Raw genomic sequence first — 19,675 nt, forward strand, 5'->3', positions numbered from 1 at the left:
TTTCTGTTCTTTGTTAGAGCCAGTTTTGCTGCTCTGTGAGGGGAGACGTGCATGCTGTTGAAGTCTTTAAGTTTTCCTTGGCAGTTTCCCACATGGAATAGCCTTCACTTCTTAGAACAAGAACACTCTAACGAGCTTCAGAGGAAAGTTTTTTATTTTTAAATGGGGCAATTTGAAACTATCATTGAACCCACAAGGCTGATGTGCCAGACACAGAACTAACCAATTACTTCTCTACTAATCAGAAGAGTGCCAACCTAACTGTAAAAAGGTCTTGGTAATGATCAGTCAGCTTTACAAAAAGTGACACAGCATATCAACAGAGGACTAATAGTTGCTGAAAATTAACCTCTGGAGCTATTCTAGTAAATATAATTAGTGATTGCGATGATTAATGATACTACGTGCCATTAACTAAAATTTCTAAACAATTAAAAAGGTATTTTATAAGAATACAATGGTACACTACAGGGCCTCCTACACGTTACACCTACAGGACCTGCTCAGCCATGGAAAACCATGCTATGAAGCTCCCAGTGCACAGTTTTTGTGCTGATGTTAATGCCAGAGGAGGTTTGGAGCTCTGCAGAAACTGAGTTAACAGAGCTTTGGTAGCACTATGTGCCTCAGCACTCAGCAACCCAGATGTGGAACTTTATGTGATCCAGTATTTTGCTGTACCAGACACATACACTTTGGATTAATATCATTTACATTTGATGGTGGAATTTCACAACGGACCGTTTGCAACAGCGGCAACCTATTACAGTACCACTGTTTCAAAAATATTTGTAAAGGCAGGCTGCATGGCTACACCACTTTGCATTTAATCACTAATTATTATGAAGTTATTATTAAGCTCTCACAGAGTGTCTTTTGTCCTGTCTCCCTCCCCGCCCCCTCTGAGCATGGGTCTGCCAGAGGTTTCTTCCTGTTAAAAGGGAGTTTTTCCTTCCCCCTGTCGCCAAGTGCTTGGCAACAGGGGGTCATGTGATTTTTGGGGTTTTCTCTCTATTATTATATTAACTTTCAATATAAAGCACCTTGAGGAAACTGTTATTGTGATTTGGTGCTATATAAATAAAACTGAATTGAACTGAATTCCTCTGTGTTTGTGTTTATACACCTGTGACCAGGAGACTGAAATCACATGAATTCAAAGATTAAGAAATGTGGCCCAACACTTTTGTCCATATTGTGTATCATTGTTAAAAACAGGGACATTTGTCAGTGACTACAAACTTTTGTAGTACATGGTCAGACAGAAGGTTCCTGTTTTCAAACAAGCTGAGAGCCTTTTTTTCCTGACAGCTGGAGTCCTTTGGCATTCAGCAAAATCATTCAACACTCAACTACCATTTAAACATAAGATCTTATGGCGCAACAAAGTCCTTGTTAAAGGCCTCTACTGAGTCTGCCCTACTTCTTTGTAGGTCATGGACTTATTTATATATCCATCTCTGATTCAGTTTCTTGGATTCATGGTATACCAAATCCCATTTTTTCCCAGAAAACATATGGAGACAAAAATAACACATACCGCTGTATGAGACTTCTCTATAAGTTACGGTCTCTCTAAAAAAGATAAGAGCGCTCTGTGTAGCATGCTATCACCAAAGAAACTACTCTCAAGATCACCTGGTTTATAGATTCAAGAGTAGATATACACAGTCTTTAGCACAGGTATAATTAATATATGTTCACATGACAGTGAAATTATAACACATGGAACCAGACTTTAGCTCTGGAACATAATAAATGTAAACAAACCTATAGTGTGTTTTGCAAATGGTGAGAGAAAAATATCCAAACAGTAAGTAGCATACAATAATTAATATACTTCTTTTTGTCTTAGGTTAAAAGACAAAAAAAACCCAAAAAACATTTAATGTCTTTTCCTCTTATTTCTCATCTTTCTGTCCCTCCTGTTTGTCCACACAGCTGTTATTCCAAACTGAAACCCTCCTGAAGGATTGTCAGGAATGTGTGCCAGGAGGACTGGGACAACTAAATAAAGACAAAAATTAATGCTGTACCACTGAGAATACAATTTAAGGGAACACATGTACAGCTAGGATCACATCAGTTTGCTTCAGCTTGCAGTAACTAATGACACTTAGATCCATCCTAACATTGTGGTTCCTACTTTACTCAACAGCATGTTGGCAAAGAAAAAAGTAACACTATAAGAAGCAGTTAGGCCATTAAAGAACTTTGGTACAGTTGGTACAGATGACACACCTTGAACTTCAACGGTTACTATAGTGCAGTCCCTAAACTAATGTGACTGTTGGTTGTTGGTGCCAATGGGCTGGACTCAATATTATTACACAACCTCTCTAGGGTTTACAGAAGCTATGCAGACAAGCATCTCCAACAACACTTCAAACCTTGAAGCAGATGGGCTTCAGCAGCAGAAAACTCCACCCGATGCCACTCCTGTCAGATAAGAATGGGAAACTGAGATCACAATAAGCAAAATCACCAACATTAGACAATAGCAGATTGTAAAAAGTGTTGCCTGGTCTGATGGGATGGTAGGATCAACATTTTGTGTAAACAGCATGAAAGCATGGATCCATCCTTCCTTGTGTTAACAGTTCAGCCTGATGGTGGTGGTGTAATGGTGGGAGATCTTTTCTTGGTGCACTTTGGGCCCCTTAGCCCCAACTGAGCATCATTTTAATGCTACAGTCTGAGTACTGTTACTATGTCCATCCCTTTATGACCACAGTGTACCCACCTTCTGATGGCTGCTGCAGCAGGATAACGCACCATGTCATAAAGTTCAAATCATCTCAGGCTGTTTTTTTGAACATGACTGCATTCAAATGCCCTCCACACTCACCAGATTGGGTATGGTGGAGCAGAAGATTCAAATCATGGATGTTCTGAGTGATGCTATCATGTCAACATGGACCAAAATCTTTGTTTTCTTTGTTGAATCTACACCATGAAGAGTTAAGGCAGTTCTGAAGGCAAAACAGTCCAAGCCAATACAAGCAAGGTGTACCTAATAATGTGGCTGGTGTAAAGCTTATTTTATCATCTTTGGCCAGTAAAAAGAATACCTTCATATTAGTGATGTTTACAGGTGTAAACTTGAAAGATGTCTTTCAGGAATCTTTTATTTCTTGCTGTCACTTAGACTCAGAGTAGTGTTGCCAAACCTTCACGTCAAAAGAAAAGAAACCCATTAACAACACTGAGCTGCCAAGAAGTCCTTTATGCAAATTCTTCACTTGGAATAAATGCACAGCCTGTCTCGAAGTGCAGAATCCTATGAATAGTAAATATTTTTTTAAACAGGAAGGGAAAGAAAAGGATGCCATTAAATTATTAGTGCTTTATTGATGATGCTTTGATGACTTCAAAGCTGAATTCCTCATGTATTAAATGAATCCCTAAACTAGGCAAAGATTTTGGCGATGAACTCTTTGAAGCGTTTAGCGTATTGCTCTGGATGAACAGTTGAGATCTCAGCTCCTGCCTACAAAACACACAGACACACAGTCGATCAGAAATAAGTAGAAGCAGCCCTTTACACTTTGCAGAGCACTGATCTCTCACCCCATGTTTGACAGCCTTGGCAGCGTGAGCGGCTTTCTTCTTGGTGTCGTACTGCGTCAGCACGTCAATCAGACCCATAAAATACACCTCCCTACGGGGCGCACCTACAAGGGAGCGATTCACAGTGTTTGGCGAGCGATATTGATCTGCGCATATGATCTTATGTTGTGCAGCACAGTGTGAGAGGAAGTTTCGGTGGGTGAAAAAGCGCAGGGCTCCTGTCTCAGCTGTCGGGACTCACCCACAGCGCTCTGAATAGCGTACACATCCACATAAGGGTCGAACTCCCCGGGACCCATGGGTTTGAAGGAGTTCATGTAGCCGGTAATGCCTTCAGGGGAGGTGGAGTGGGGAGCAGGAGCAAGGCCATTTTCATCATCCTCTTCCTCCTCATCGGACAGCTCCATCTCCTCCTCCTCCTCCTCCATCTCGGCTCTTTCGACATCGTGGATACCGAGCAGCAGGCTGTAGTCCATGATCTTCATACGTACTAGAAACTGCAGTGAGAGAAATAATTACACACCAGAGGCAAGAAACACAAAAATCCCACACAAAAAGCAGCGCCTCTCTTACCTCGGTGTCTCTGTTGAGCTTGTCCATAATTTTCTCCTTCTCTTCATCACTCACATAAACTTTCTGCATGCTATTCATAAAGTCCACATCCTTATAAGTGGGCAATTCCTTGACCTGAAAATACAGAAAGAATTACAATATTCATTCAACAGCATTTTTTTTTTCATCAAAACATTTGTAGCCCTCCCATTTTCATATGATTAAAGCCAAATAACATTCTCATAATTTTGTTTTCTGAATCAGTACAGATGGAAATATCAAAGGTTCCCGCAGCTCTGCAGCTAGTCAAACTTCCTCCATTAAACCAGATATTTCTTCATCTTTTTTTTTATCTAGGTCAGCGTCGCTGGAGGCCAAACAGAGGGCTTCTGATGTTTAAAACAGCCTGTTGCTAAGTGATTTTTCTGTGGGAAGATTCATGAAAGTCTAATCTTAAAATCACATTTGTCACAATGCGCAAACAATAACAGTTACACATAGGAAAATAATTCCACACTCTGCCCTCAGGCGCACATTTCAAAGAGAAAAAAAATACATTTTTTGGTTTGCAGTCTTAGATGTAGCCTGTCAAACCGGGGAGAGCAGCCTGAATACTAAACACGTCCACATCTTCAGACAGACTGTGGGGGCAGTAGCACACGTGCAGCCACTTCAGGTATGCTAAGTTTTCCTTTCTCACGTCATCTTTTATCATTTTACTTGGAGTCAGTGATTGATATAGCTATCAGTCCAAAAGTCAGACAATGTTAGGCAATAATGAGATGGTTTTTTCACAGAAATGTTGCCTTGTAGTGGCATATCATTATCATTATCATTATCATTACGCCCAGTACTGAACAATTGTTTGTTAATTTCAGGTTACAAAATTCTCAGTGAGCTAAAATCAAAGTTTAGGCTGAAAGATTCACAGTTTTTCAGGTAAAAGCTTTTTTGGAATCACCTGTCTGTCAAACTGTGTTATTGTTTTCATAGATTCAACTAAAGAAATGGGAACAAATTATGTGTTTTTATGACAGACTGCTATTAACAAAGTTGTCTGTTATGTGTAGACACAACACTGGATCATCCCTTGGGTTGGGTGCATTTTTATGCTTGAATGATTCACAGGTCACCGTTAAGTAGCTTAACAAACAACAACAATATTCCTTTGAAATTGGCAGGTACAAGGATTGGATTGAAAATGAATGAAAAAGCAGCCAATGTCCATAGAAAAATTTTAAAAGATGTTCAGAAAGCCTGGGTTGCTTAAGACTATTTCAAAAATCACAACAAAATCTGGTCCAGGAAGCAAAACGTGACGAAATCGAGGGCTGGAAACTTTTGCACACTACCATATAAATAGGTTGTGGTATCCTGCTCATCATGGCAGATAATCATGTGAGCTGACTACAAGATAAATAAATAAATGAACCATATCAAAGATTCATACTTAAAAAAACTGATGATACATTGTAATCTGCACACCAGCTATGAATTCAATCACTGCGCAACAGCCAAACCGGTTATTTTAATGGCTTACAAAGTCAACCTGACACTATTAATTAATGGACTTGATGAACCCTAAGACTTTACTGTGTTTGGTCTTCAGGCAGTTTGAGCTATTTACTGAACCTCTTTTCTGTACCCCAAGTTTTTCTTTTTGCCTCACTGGGATATTTCTACCATTTTTATTGGAGTGTCTCTTTTCTGAAAAAGAAAAGAGCAAAATATTCAAAAATATTGTAGAAAATGTTAATGATTTAAAAAAAACGCATTTTCAAAAGTTTCTGTGACTCAATATATGTCTTTCATTTAAACGTATTAAAAAGGACACCCGCGGTTTTACAAGGGAAGCGCTGGTAAGGAGAAATTAGAAAGAAATTCTGAAAATGAATCCTATGGAAATATAGCTGCGTAATGGCTTCGATTGCTGTGGAGATGCTTTTTTTAAAACGCAAAGGCCTCTCCAAGCTTGACGCATGGAGTTGAAAGACACGAGTGTTTATCAGTCAGGGTCAGCTGCTGTTTTTGACGTTTCGTTTTTATGTCTCTCTCTCACAAGTCTCCCAGCTTGATGTGAGCACAGAACTAAATCACTTCAAAAACTGAAGACCAGAAAGGCACTTGACTGGTTTTGGAAATAACAACCTCAAAGATTATATATTTTTCCTTTTAGTGCAACACGCTGTGTATAATAATCGAGTCGAGTCGAGCCCTTTTTGACCATTTTCTTACCAGAGATGTTAGTGCAAGGTTATCATAATTAAAAATAACAAGCTCAAATGTATTCAGCCACTCTTTTATTGAGCCTGAGTCAAAAGACGTAAAAATAACCATCTGTAATAGATCACTGCCTCTTAAACACTCCACGGCCACACGTGTGCTTTATTTCCAGGGAAGACAAATGTCACTGCAACTCTTGTGGACAATAGACTGACTTTACCTGAATCTGATCTCACCTTTTCTTTAAAACTGGCTTCACGAGACACCAGCGAGCCCTGATGAAAGAGAAGAAAGTGACTGGTGTTACTGTTGAGCCAAAGATCCATATTTGCTCATTACTTTCAAAGCTATAATAGTCATTATCACTCATGTGTTCTCAGAAATGATACACGTGTGGCCATAAATCCAACAGTCTACTATTAATATGGTTTGGGGTGAAGCATTACTTTAATTCACAAGCATTTAACCCTCTGTGTTTTTTTTTAACTATTGTCTTTAAATGTTTTGGTAAGTTAGGAATTTCAATAGCGGATAAACGTAATAAAACACTATCATATGAGATACGCTGCCTCTGGAGGATTACCTTGAGGTCATACTTCCTGTGTACATGCAGTCGGTGGCTGAACATGTTCCTCATTACTAACAGGTAGGTGTCGTCACTCTCCACAGTGACTCTGTACATGGCCAGGAACTGAGGGAGAAGTGTACTGCCGTGGCAGGTGACAATATGCTGGAAGAGACCATCAGTACATGGATTTTCAGTCATGAAGAGTAAACATCTGCACATGAATATAATAAGTTGTGGTTAATGCTCTTCCTGAAGATCCTCCTATGGCATCTGATCAGCACCGCAGATGTAATTTAGGCTTGGAATAATTTACAGGACGAACTCCATTTGAAAACACTGCCTGCATTTATATGACTCTACACCGTAGTTAAGACATTGCATAAGAGGTAAAGTATGATAACATAAAAGAGTTCCTAGTAAGATAAGGTTTTTCTTGTAACAGATATGATTCAACGCACAGGTAATATAAAGTCATTTCATAGCATCATAGCAAGAAATGCCAAGAAAGGCAGGGAGGATGTACAGTCCCAGCAAGTAAACATGGATTTACACAATGCTCGACTTCAGTTTTTAATCAGCTTTGTATTTTGAGACGTTTGTTATACCTCAAGTATGAAAACAGTTCATTGTGAGCAACAATAAGTGTCAAAGCCACCGAGCACAGCGTTGTCTGCACTGCATTTGTGCACTGGAGCGTCTACAAGTGAAACTGAGCTAATTCTGATGGACTTGGAGTTGGTAATATACTGAATGACATTTGTGTCAAACCTTTAATTAGGATGAAACAAATGGAACAAAAAGAAATACAAAACTTCACTGAAACCAAGGAACACAAAGAGAACACTAAGAGAGACATCAGAGAAACTTTGATAGTGGACAAAGGGATGACATATATACATATATACACACAGAAGGGCTGACAGACAACAGAGGCCTGTACTAACAAGCAGGATTTTGTCTTATCCAGGTAACTCCAGAGTTAACCCTGGGTTTTCTGTACTCTGAAGGTGGTGCACTTCTTACCAGGGTAGATCACCATGGAAACTTGTGGTTGTGTCTGCACTTGAGAGAATTAACACTAAATTAATTTAATAAAATACTCTGTTAAAATCCATCAGATTCTCCTGTGTCCTATTGTTAGAGTTGTCATATTGGTAAATCTATCACCTTACAAGTTAACTGCTGTGAGATTTTCAGTCTGTATTGTGCGTTTAACCTCTTTGTATGAACAATCTGCTGTCATTAACTTATTAATAAATGTGGCTGATGCTGCCAACAACACCCCTTTCATGTGAACGTGGAATTAAAACCCTGGCGGAAACCGACTTATCTTGACGGCCAGTGTTACAGTAAGTGAATCGATCCCCGGGTACACTGACAGGTGGGGAGCAAGGCATATGTGAATGCACTTAACATATGTCAGAACATCAAGTAAAAATGAAAGAAAAGTAAAGTTAGGAAGATATGCTAAATATGGAGGCAAGAAGACTCAAATTAAATGTGAAAACAGAGTCATGGGGACATTGGAGGACAAAAACACAAGCACAGAAACTGAGCGAGGAAAAGATAAGGAGACAGCGAGGGAACAAAACACACAAGAAATATCAAACTCAAAATTGGACCTGAGGCTGAAAACTTACACTAGAACAAGAGGGCAATCTAAGCAAGAACCCCAAACTCCAAAGAAACTGAACTGGGAACCAGAAGAAAGTTCAAGCTCTCATAAAAAGGCGTGTTTCACATGTCAAATGAGTCTCACACAAATGATCTCTGTGACTGTTGCCTGCTCCAATTAGAGCCATTATCAGATGATGATGATGATGATAAAGTGGTCATAAAACCTATAAAGAAATTGGAAAATATAACAGCGAAAAGCAACACTGTAACAAATAAAACAAAATCATTTATCTTGGGATTTGGCAGAGTGGTGAAGTAAACATTTTAATTTGAGTTAATGTTACCACTAAGTGAGCGCTCAGCGCTGCTGTTTATGTCTAATATGGTGGCTGCACATTAGAGCTCTGAAACTTTAAACTGGCAAGTGGAAATCACTTTAGTTTGTCAGCAGACCAAAGTGAATCTGCTTTAATTGATTGATAGGTGTTCATGGTGTGTGTTAAGTGTTCCTGCAGCTGCAGTTCGAACAGTGTAAAAGAGACTTGGCAGCAGATTAGAATCAGGCATAACAACATTTAAACATTTTCTGCATCACCAGATTAATATATACACACTCCAGTGGCACCGTTTGCACAACTGTACATTTACAGAGCCCATTATTAAGTGGTTTTATTAAAGTAATAGGAGTAGCCTTAACAAGCTGCATATGAAACATATAGCTCCAGCAGAGAATCTATATCACACTTTAAAAATGTTGTAAATTAAGCAATCATTAAAAAAACATGGTGTTTTCAAACAGTGACCTGTTACCATGCTGATTTAGCCCGGCTTTCATGACACTGAAAACTCTGACTTTAAGGTCAAAACAGCTCACTAATGATTATCACAAACTTCAAATACTAGAAGAATAGTAAAAGCTATGTACCAACTAAGAATCCAAACCCCAAAATCTACACAAAACCATTCCACCATGAAGACTTTCTTCTACTGAATGCAGGAAAGGGAGGAGCACTTCAGGACCGACTGAGTTTATGCACAGTGTGTCTGAGCTGTCGATTATATACCTACACTGGCAGAGTACTGGCTCACATTAGCATTGTGAACAAGCTAGAAACAATTCTAGTTTGTTTAACAGTAGCACTGCACCTGTCCTAATCAATCTACTGTGCTCACACAGCATACACAACTCCTGTGGTCAACGTCACTGTAACATTTAGTTTTTAAATAGTGTCTAACATTTTCATCTTTCCCTGATGACTATCAGTAACAATCTTATTGCTCTATAAGTATTCATATATGACCTTAAACAGAGCCCCGCACTGCACCTGCTGACCTTATACTGAGGTCTGTTGGACATAGACTAAGCCTACGTTTGAATTGAGTTTTTATATGAATTATTTATTCTCAGATCATGAAACATCGCAGGGACTGCGGCTGAGAGAATAAGAATTAAAACTGTCCTTTAAACATTAATTTAATGAAAAACTCAATTAATATCAATATCTTGTTGCATTTTGATATGATAAATCTGTTAACCTACACAGTCAGTATGTTACTGGCTTTCTTTTCAGGCTTCAGATAGGCTAAACTTTATTATTAACCAAAGCCCTTAACACATACAATTTTAATACGATATTACTCTTAAGTGCTTTTTCTCTCACACACCCTCATACTGCTTTGTCTGCAGCAGCTATGTTGCTTTCAGTCATATTACCTGTTTAACTTCTTCATATTTTTCCCATAGTATTCTCTCACCTTCCTGTGTAACATCAGCTGCTCTACTGCTCTAGTGCTAATGCCACCACTTTCATGTGACCACACAGGGGAAACCCTGGGTTAACTTAGCAAGATGATTACCAGCTACATGTAACCGCTTATCCTGATTGCCAGTGTTAGGGTAAGTGAATCCAGAGAGCGGAAAGATATCCTGGGTCTGTGCAACTCGGTCTGTAGCATAAGTCTCTGATGGTGGTGCGTATTTGATTCTCTCTTGGTGATTTATGAGAAGCAAACATTTTGACAGGTCCACGAAAAATCGTTATGCCTCAGAAGTAATATCTGTAGAAAGGAAATCATGTTGTACAGAATCTGTGGTCTACGTCTGTGAGTCATCAGTGATTTTTTTTTGGTAACTCCTCCTATATCAATTGATACCAGTGGTCCCAACGTTGGGCATGGCATTTTTATTGATTTTTTGGCACCAGGACCAGTCTCTTTTCAGTGGAAATGCATTAAAGTGATCTGAGATTAGGGAGTGACATTCACTGACAGGCTCATGCAACAGTATCATGCCTTACTGCAAGCTCTTTTAAATGTCATTGGTAACATCAGTGCTTTTTCAACAACAAAAAAAGCTGTGTGGAGGCCTTTTGTGGCACTACAGAAAAGAAATACAGTACAAGCAAACAAACATCATGCTACTTGTTAATATGTCATGTGACTTAGCTTTCTCTGTTTGGTGTGTTATTTTTTTGTATCTGTATAAACAGAAAAAGCTCTGACAGAATCATTTCTCAATGTGAATTATTTAATAAGCTTCAATTTAAATGTAAAACTGGAGCCATGAAATTCTAACACTCGTGTCTCAGCTTTGATGCTGTAAAACCTTTACCATGGCAACCAGGGTTAATGTAAAAAGGGCACATTTTATTCTTCTATAAAAACGACACAAGGAAAGAGAAAAGACTGGTAGATGTGTGCATGTATGAAAGGATTTTAACCATGCACACACTAGAAATACTATGTTCTTAGTTCAGTTCAACTCAATTCAATTCATTTTATTTAGCTCCAAATCGCAGCAACAGGCGCATCAAGGCGCTTCATACTGAAAGGTAAAGATCCTACAGTAAAAGAGAGAAAACCGCAACAATCGGATGACCCCATGTGAGCAAGCATATGGTGACAGTGGGAAGGAAAAACTCCCTTTTAACAGGAAGAAACTTGCAGCAGAACCAGGAGAGGCAGCCATCAGCTGCAACCGGTTAGGGGTGAGGAGAGGAAGACACAACAAAAGACACACTGTGTAAGAGAGCCAGAGATTAATAATAACTAATGATTAAACGCAAAGTGGTGAACGACCGCAGACAGTGAAAAGAGGTGAAGAAGAAACACTCAGTGCATTATGGGAAGAGCCCGGCACCTTAGCCCTAATTGCAGGGTAACTAAGGGAGGATTCTGGGTTACCTGATCCAGCCCTAACTATAACCTTTATCATAAAGCATAGTTTTGAGCCTTATTGTAAAAGCAGAGAGAGTGCCTCTCTCCAGTATCCAAACTGGAAGCTGGTTGCACAGAAGAGGGGCCTGAAAGCTGGAGGGTCTGTCTCCAATTTTAAATTTGAACCTACTCTCTGACCTTTAAAGGACATATAAACTTGTGTCAGTCCTACCTGGTGATATGCAGAGAGCGCATTATGCATTTCTGCAACCTCCTCACTGGAAATTTCTTTTATAACCAAAGTGCGGTCGTACGATGTCAGCAGCGGGCCCGCACATTTCCCTTCGTCGTGTCTGAGAGGAGGACTGCGAGCCAGAGAAACCTGCCGGTGAGTGAGAGAACAGCATCGTGAGATCAGAAGGAGAAGCCTCCTGCCCTGTGAAACCTTTCACATTTTAAAGTGTTGAACCAAATGCAAATATCTTACATATACCGGAAATGTAATGCTGTGCAGGATTGGACCATAAAAAGCTTTGTTTTAACATGCTTCTTGCATTGCTCTGACTGCAGGTCTGCAGTAAGCTAATGTGACTTTTATCAGCAACAATATGTTTCCCGTAATTGTGTGCTAAGCAAATGTGCACTTCCCAGACTGGAGGATGGCTGTGTGCCACCTGGCGCATGCAAAATACGACACAAAGAAATGCAAATGTAGAAGCGAGCAGATCAATACGCACATAAAAGTTCATGGTTTCTATCAAAGGAAAACACACAGAGCCTTGGATGTTCTCTGCTTGTGCGAGTCTATGTTTTTTTTCTAATGGCCTCCACATTTTTGTGAAACGATAGATTTCGTTCATATGTATATTTTACTGCACAATGAAACGCAGACTCGCTGTGAATCATACCTGGAAATCTTGATCCTCAATGCCAAAGCGCTCTCGCAGGTTTCTGAACACTTGAGGACAGTACTCTTTGAATTTAAACTGTCCTGGAAGAGTCTCCCTGAGGAATAATAACAATAATGCATAGATTTAGTGTGCAGCAACATTTTACAACAGATCTATGCTCGTGACTATTAGCTGACTGAATTATATTAGGGATCCTGCTGTTTAACAGCTTCCACATCAAAACAAGTTCAGAGAAATCTCACTAAAGTAACGGCACTTTAACCTTGGAGAAATATTTTATTGGCCGTCAAACCTCTGTTCATGAGTCTTTACTCAACCCGGATTCCTGAATGGATTAAAGGATTATTGAAAGCCTTTCAGTTTTCTAGACTCAGTCCTTATAGAAACTGAACCTAACAACAGACACTGTATAGCACAGCTTTTATAAATGATTATTATACTGTAGCACTCTGACTAACACTCTTCCACCACTATTTCAGATAAATCCATCAAGCTAACCTTTTATGCCTTTTTTAAATTATGTTGCACAGCAAGTAAAAGAAAAACACAAGTTAATGCTGCACTTCTAACTTCAGCCCATAACATCATTCTTTCTCTTTCGAGACAATATTGCACTGCGCTCATTTCTGCAGCTATAATGTTGGTGAAGAAAAACACTGTTGCTCTCTAAAGGGGTCTGGATATTCTGATAAGCAGAGACAATAACACCAAGAAATAAATCATGAGAGGAACAAAAATCTCTGCAGTTTACAAGAAGCACAACGAGGCTCCTGCAATCATGCAGACAGAGCTGAGTAGAGCCTATGAGCAGAGCACAGTACTTATTGAAGAGGTGGTTGTTGACTTTGATCTTGGTGCTGGCTTTGAAGTCGTCTGGGAGCAGCATGACAGGTACGGGCACCTGGCTCAGGTCATTAATCTGCGCATGATCAGTGGATAAATAGTTAATAATGAACATTTTCATACCCAGGCAGACAGAAGTGCACATTAAACGGCCTTATAGCTACCGAATGATTGACTCCCCACATCAGCACGCTCAACACGGGGTCACTGGCTCGGAAAACCTTCACTTTCTGTTGAACAAAGTTTTTCTTCTTCGTCTTCCTTTTTGGCGCCAGAGTGTTCAGAGGGTTGGAGGTAGCACTGGGAGAAGACATTTTCAGGCAGGTATCCGCGTCTCCGTCTGTGGGCAGGCGTTTTGTTGTCTCTGTATGTAAAGTAGGCTAAAGTCCGCCCTGCAGCAGCCTATTAGCGCTTTGATCCAACACCCTGCGAGCCCAGCGCCTTTTGGTCCTTCAGTCCAGCAACGAACAGGTGCAGAGCCTCCCCCAACACGGGCTGAGCCGTTTGTATTCATCTTATTTTGTGGCTCATTTCTAAGCTTTGTTAATTTGACATAACAGAGCGCAACAATGCTGTCATATTAATGATCATTTTCGTACAGGCTTGCTTACAGACAGAACTGCAGTAATTACATCTAAATTACCTTCAGTGCGATGCTACAAAGTTTGGTATCCATCCGATACCAAGTAAATAAAGGGCTAGTATACTGAAACTTTTAACTTGTATGTAGGGGAGAGAAGTGCATTTTTAAACTGGTTTCTTTTGGAGACCTGGAATCTATAGAAACAAAGTATCCATCATATTCTGCTGGCCCACATCTATTATTACAGCTCTTATTGGTGATTTGTTAATAATAATTAGGCTTCATATGAGAAAAATGTGTTTTGTTTCCATTTACTTAAATAATTTTAAATTACATGAAGGTTTTTTTTTAAAACATTCAAACATACTCTAAAGAAGAATACGTGCATTTTGTATTCACATGCTGATGTCATTCAACAAAGAAGCAAATACTGGCTTAACTATCTTACTCAGTGTTGTCTGGTCAGGCTGATCAGAATATTTTATCATAAATAAATACAATAGTGACAACTGATGTAAAATCCAGTGGGTCATGCTGAGCCTGTGCCATTTTGTTAGGTACACCTGTTCGTGCAAATATTGGCATCTGAGCGTGTAGACATGGCCTGTATGACCTGCAGAAATTCAAACTGAGCAGTATGGGGAAGAAAGATGATTTAAGTGACTTGAACATTGGCATGGTTGCTGGTGCCAGACAGGCTAGTCTGGTTATTTTCAAGTGATGTGGTACTTTCAGATTGATGCAAAATGTGGGTCTACTAAAAATCTTGGACAAGTTTGAATATTAGTGACCTGAGCCTTAGTGATTCATGCTTTGACATTCAGGTGATAGTGTCAGAATTTGGTATAAACAACATGAAAGCATGTATCCATGATGCTGTGGATCAGCACTTCAGGCTGCTGGTGGTATAATGGTGTAAGGGATATTTTCTTGGCACACTTCAGGCCCATTAGGCCCAATGGAGCATCGTTTAAATGCCACAGTCTGAGTATTGTCGCTGACCATGCCCATCCATTTATGACCACAGACCCATCTTCTGATTCCTGCTTACAGCAGGATAGCGCATCATGTCATTGAACATGACGATTAGGTCACAGTTGCTCAAATGGCCTCCTCCACATTCACCAGATCTCAATCCAATAAAGCACCTTTGGGATGTTGTGGACCAGGAGAGTTTCATCATGTGCAGCTGACAATTCTGCAAAAACTGTGTGATGCTGTCACATCAATATAGACCAAAATATCTGAGAAATGTTTCCAGCACCTTGTTGAATCTATGCCATAAGGAATTAAGGCAGTCCTGAACTCAAAAGGGCACCCAACCCAGTACCAAAGAAGTGTACCTAATAAAGTGGCCAGTATGTGTGGATAATATTATTTGAAAAGTTGCACTGCATAAGAGGTTAACTGTTGGTTTGTGATGAATAATTGTTAAGTAAATTAAGTATCCTGATAGTAGTTTTACTTAAAGTGCTCATGATGCACATGCAGAATTGCCCTGTTCACAGTCATATACACTGTCTCATTCATGCATAAGCACTGTGGGGCCAGTGCAACCCTATGCTTCCTGCTTGGTTGTTAACCACTAAGACTTGTAACACTGTACTTCCTGGTGCAAATCACAGTGGGAGCTGTAATTTTTACACTTCACAAAACCACCAGGTGGACCGTATTGGACCATTCCACGGGCCAGTTCGGGCCTCCAGACCACATGTTTCACACCCTCGTTGCAGCAAATCATAATATTCTTTTCATTGTGGTTGCAGGAACCACTAGACTAAAGAGCTGAGACTTCTTGTTTAAAGGGCCAGATGAATTTAAAAACTAAATCATGTTTTATTTTAAAAATCTTTAATATAATAACCAATAAAAATCTTGCAGACATTTATTTTTGTAATACTGTGTTTCGTCTTGAAAATCTAAAATGCCCCCAAGTCCTTAATCACTAATGGCACTATCAGTGTTAACATAAATAGAATATCATATCCAAAGTAACATAAATAGGATTACATGTTGAGATATTTTACAGCATTGACAGTTGTACAATTACAGTGGTTTCAAAGTTTTAAAAAAAAATATGGAAAATATATATAAATACACTGAAAAGATACAAAAACAAATTGAAAAAAAGACACACCATATTTTCTAAACTTATTGTTTGGATTGAGAAATTTATGAAGTTAAATGACCTTAAATAACTGGTTTTGTGGGTTCGACTGGGTCTCAGAAAATGGCAAAAAAGACTTTCTTCTGAGCTGATCAGAGAAGAAGAGGAGAAAAAGGGACTAAAAGCTGGCATACACCAGTGTGCAGGACTCATTCCTAATAACAAAGTTTTTCGGGATAAAATTCTTTTGTTTTTGCTCCACTTTGAGAATATAATTGAACCCACTGAGGCTGATTCCTCAGACACTCACCTAACCAAATTTATTGCTTCTTTAATCAGCCCTGGAGGTTTTAGCTATGCCGGCATAATTGGAAAAGAGTTTTTTTCTAGCGATCAGTCACTCTTTTAACATTCAAAACTTGCATTAATAACACAATGTGCCACTGGTGGATGCCGAAAATGTGCCTCTCTATGCTTACATAGATATTCTATTCAAGAAAAAAATCATAAATGATTTATGATTAATCAATCTAATAATCAATAGCTGTCAGTTACAATATTTAGAATCAGTTAGGATGAAAACAAATGTGCTTTCCCTTCAAAAGCAAACAGCATTTCTAAATGGCCGCGTGTTGTGAGGGTTAACGTGAAAGGACATCAAACCAATAAAGTTTTAATGTGTTCAGCAGAGGGCGCATGGACACTAAAGTTTCACCTGATTGTTAAACAGCCTTGTAACAGTGATGTCCTTCTCTCTGCTGGCGCACAGTCACATAAGAGGCACTGTGTTCGGTCCCTTTACGCTCCGTCTGGTGTTCCTTCATCGTAATCTCACACAGGGACTGAAGCTTCAGCCTCCTCATTGCATTTAACAGCTCAGACCGCCCTTCTGTTTAGTGTTTGTAGACAGCGGCATGCCATTCTTGTCCACACACCAGCACTTTCCTCGCCGCCCACCTCGAGATGACCAACACTGCCGCAAACACAACAGACATAATAAACAGTTAAATGCAAAGATGTCTGGTCTCTATAGAGTCAATCTGAGATCAGTCCTTTTTCCTATAAATCATCTAATTTGGAAACTCACCTGCTTCTTTCTGAAGAAACCACGCTTGTCACAGTTGGGCATGTAGATATCATGGTTTGACGTAAATAAATGGGCATTAAGACCTTCGATGATTGTCGTTAGCAGCTGACGGCATGGAGCCTGAGAGAAGGAACAGAATTAACCAGATATATGTAGTGCCTACCATAATTCACTGTCAGTCGTGCTCTTTTTGTATTGTTTTGTTTTTTAAACATAGGTTTACAGTACAGGAAGAGCATTTTTACCTCATCTGGATTCTCAGTAGGTGTGCTTTCTAGAGTATGAAAGCAAATAAAAACAAACAAGAACATCAGTTTTTTTTAAATTTTAGCTTTTATGCCATTTAATTGAGGAAGATTTCACACATTTTGAGATCTTTTGCTTAGTAACACATGTTGATTTCTCTAGTCATGCTCCAGTTTCCATTATAACATGATAATAACCTGAAAAGCAGTGAGTGGACGCTAACTTTCGAGTTAAATGTGATATTTAAGATTGTATCTCAGCCAACAATAGCAAAATAATAATAATAATAAGTATTCAAGGACTCCTAAATCCATAAGGTTTCTCTTTCACTGATTAATTCATAGCTTCTCCCAGGTACAAAAAGTAAGCAGAAACTTACCAGCAACATGGACCGGTTTAGTCGGGCTGGTGCTACTGGCATTACTGCAGACTCCTCTGCCTTCCAGCAGGGCACGCAGGGGCTTCGGCTCATCGTCTGGAGGTGCACAACGCAGACCGTGGGCGCAGCTCAGAGTGTAGACGCCGCACGGCTCTCCAAGAGCCAAAGTTGTGGTATTTACCTCTACAGACGGCTGCCTCTGTGAGTGCTTTCCTCTGCAGGTAGGACATCCTCTGGACGGTGTGGTCAGTGGGCTTGAACAAGCCAGCTGCAGGAGGAGCAGCACCAGGATGTTTAAACACATAAACATCTTACACTAAAAGTTGTCTGCTAATAAATGGTTCCAGTGCAGCCTCGTAGCAGTAATAAACGGTTCCAAGATTCCCTTTTCTAACTCTGTTCCCAGTTTTGGATAATTTGCTCCAGCTGAGAGCAGCAAGTGATAATGCAGCTGACAGACGCCACTGGCAGCAGCTTTTAAAGAGGAAAGGTATGGGAGGGATACGTGATGGAGAATGTTAGCTTTCCTCTCATTTCCACACAGCTGAGCACACCCCATTTGACTTGTCTCTGACACATACACGTGCTCACGCACGCTCATGCCATTTGTTGCCTGTCATGCCACTGGATAGCTATGTTTTCTACATTGACATAAATCACAAGTGATGCTGCATTTGCTACACCATTGCTCTGCCTATTCCCCACTTAGAGGATCATTTATCATCGTCATATATTTACGGAGGTGCTGCTTTATTATGGCCAGTCAATCATGGTAGGGCTAAAAGATGAAAAAGACACTTTATTTTCTGCAGTATAAATTTAGTTTTATTACACCACGGTTTTCAATGGCATTTAAATATATATATATTAAATATATGTATATATTATATATATATATATATAAATATATATATATTATAGCCTCAAAAAACACCCCAAATAATAGAAGTTTTTCTCTGTTAATAACAGTAAAAGCATTTTGGTACTCCAACACCTCCAACCTTTTTATTGATATTGTCACTACTTTTTTTTTTAAACGTTATCCGCTAAATCGATAGTGTGTTCTCAGAGTGTGTTTACAGATTCTCAGGGCTGAAGCTGACACTGATTGACACCGGGAGGTTGAAGGAGTGCCGCTGAAGACAAGATGACTAAGACATCAATAGCCACAAGCTAAAAGTCCCGCCCTGTAAATTCCGCATTTGTGAATCACAAACACATGAAATTAAAGGACCGGATCAAAGTATTTTGCCATAAAATTGATACGTTTAATATCTCATGGTTGCTAGGACTTGTAGGGTTCTGCTTTCATTTTCCCCACCAGAAGCAAACTTACTCTTAAATTCAGTGTTTATGTCCATTTATTTCCATGCCGGTTTATACAACTGTAAACCAGCTCGCAAACTGGAGTTCAACTTCATAAGAAGCTGTGAGGGGGATGCAGTGTTTTGCTTGACATTTCAAAATCAAGAAAATAATCCAAAATAGAGATCAATAAGGTACTTTCAGCTGCTCCCTTATTTCCCAAAGGGTTGCCAAAGCGGATGGATCCACATGTTTGATTTGGCACGGATTTTATGCCAGAGGAACTTCCTAATACAACCCTCCTGTTTATTCAGCCTTGGGACTACTTGGGACTTTATGTGAGCACTAGGAGCTTCTGAACCCCTGAGGTTCGAATGGATTGGGAATCTTGGTGAATGTGTTGACTATTACACCACAGAGCCACTAATCCACTAGATTAAAATATTAAAATATCTGTTACAAAGTGAAAATGAAATATGTAAAACTAAATACATAAATACGTGGAATAAAAATAAATTCAATTTAAAA

The 19,675-nt window shown here is 39.5% G+C and overlaps 2 protein-coding genes across 2 annotated transcripts; both read right to left on the reverse strand.

Moving 5' to 3' along the window:
- Nucleotides 1-3,331: 3,331 nt before the first annotated feature.
- On the reverse strand, nt 3,332-13,946 carry LOC116326639 (phosphatidylinositol 5-phosphate 4-kinase type-2 gamma-like). Its single transcript, XM_031747987.2, has 10 exons — nt 13,605-13,946; nt 13,419-13,516; nt 12,595-12,691; nt 11,919-12,068; nt 6,929-7,075; nt 6,582-6,620; nt 4,144-4,257; nt 3,812-4,067; nt 3,571-3,674; nt 3,332-3,490 (listed from the first exon to the last, which is right to left on the reverse strand). The coding sequence occupies exons 1-10, from the start codon at nt 13,752-13,754 to the stop codon at nt 3,410-3,412; spliced, it is 1,236 nt and encodes a 411-aa protein (XP_031603847.1). The 5' UTR covers nt 13,755-13,946; the 3' UTR covers nt 3,332-3,409.
- Nucleotides 13,947-15,839: 1,893 nt separating this feature from the next.
- Nucleotides 15,840-18,290, reverse strand: LOC116326640 (insulin-like growth factor-binding protein 5). Its single transcript, XM_031747988.2, has 4 exons — nt 17,843-18,290; nt 17,463-17,491; nt 17,218-17,337; nt 15,840-17,103 (listed from the first exon to the last, which is right to left on the reverse strand). The coding sequence occupies exons 1-4, from the start codon at nt 18,150-18,152 to the stop codon at nt 16,999-17,001; spliced, it is 564 nt and encodes a 187-aa protein (XP_031603848.1). The 5' UTR covers nt 18,153-18,290; the 3' UTR covers nt 15,840-16,998.
- Nucleotides 18,291-19,675: the final 1,385 nt, after the last annotated feature.

The sequence above is a fragment of the Oreochromis aureus genome, linkage group 5 (genome assembly GCF_013358895.1).
Source record: "Oreochromis aureus strain Israel breed Guangdong linkage group 5, ZZ_aureus, whole genome shotgun sequence".
Classification (NCBI taxonomy): domain Eukaryota; kingdom Metazoa; phylum Chordata; class Actinopteri; order Cichliformes; family Cichlidae; genus Oreochromis; species Oreochromis aureus.

Coding starts and splice junctions, on each gene's coding strand:
- LOC116326640 (XM_031747988.2), bottom strand. CDS start 18,152: ATGTTTATGTGTTTAAACATCCTGGTGCTGCTCCTCCTGCAGCTGGCT. Junction 17,338..17,462: donor CTACTGAGAATCCAGATGAG/GTAAAAATGCTC, acceptor TCCTTCTCTCAG/GCTCCATGCCGTCAGCTGCT. Junction 17,104..17,217: donor GTTTCTTCAGAAAGAAGCAG/GTGAGTTTCCAA, acceptor TGTTTGCGGCAG/TGTTGGTCATCTCGAGGTGG.
- LOC116326639 (XM_031747987.2), bottom strand. CDS start 13,754: ATGTCTTCTCCCAGTGCTACCTCCAACCCTCTGAACACTCTGGCGCCA. Junction 12,069..12,594: donor TTGAGGATCAAGATTTCCAG/GTATGATTCACA, acceptor ACTCACCGGCAG/GTTTCTCTGGCTCGCAGTCC. Junction 6,621..6,928: donor ACAGGAAGTATGACCTCAAG/GTAATCCTCCAG, acceptor CTCTTTCATCAG/GGCTCGCTGGTGTCTCGTGA.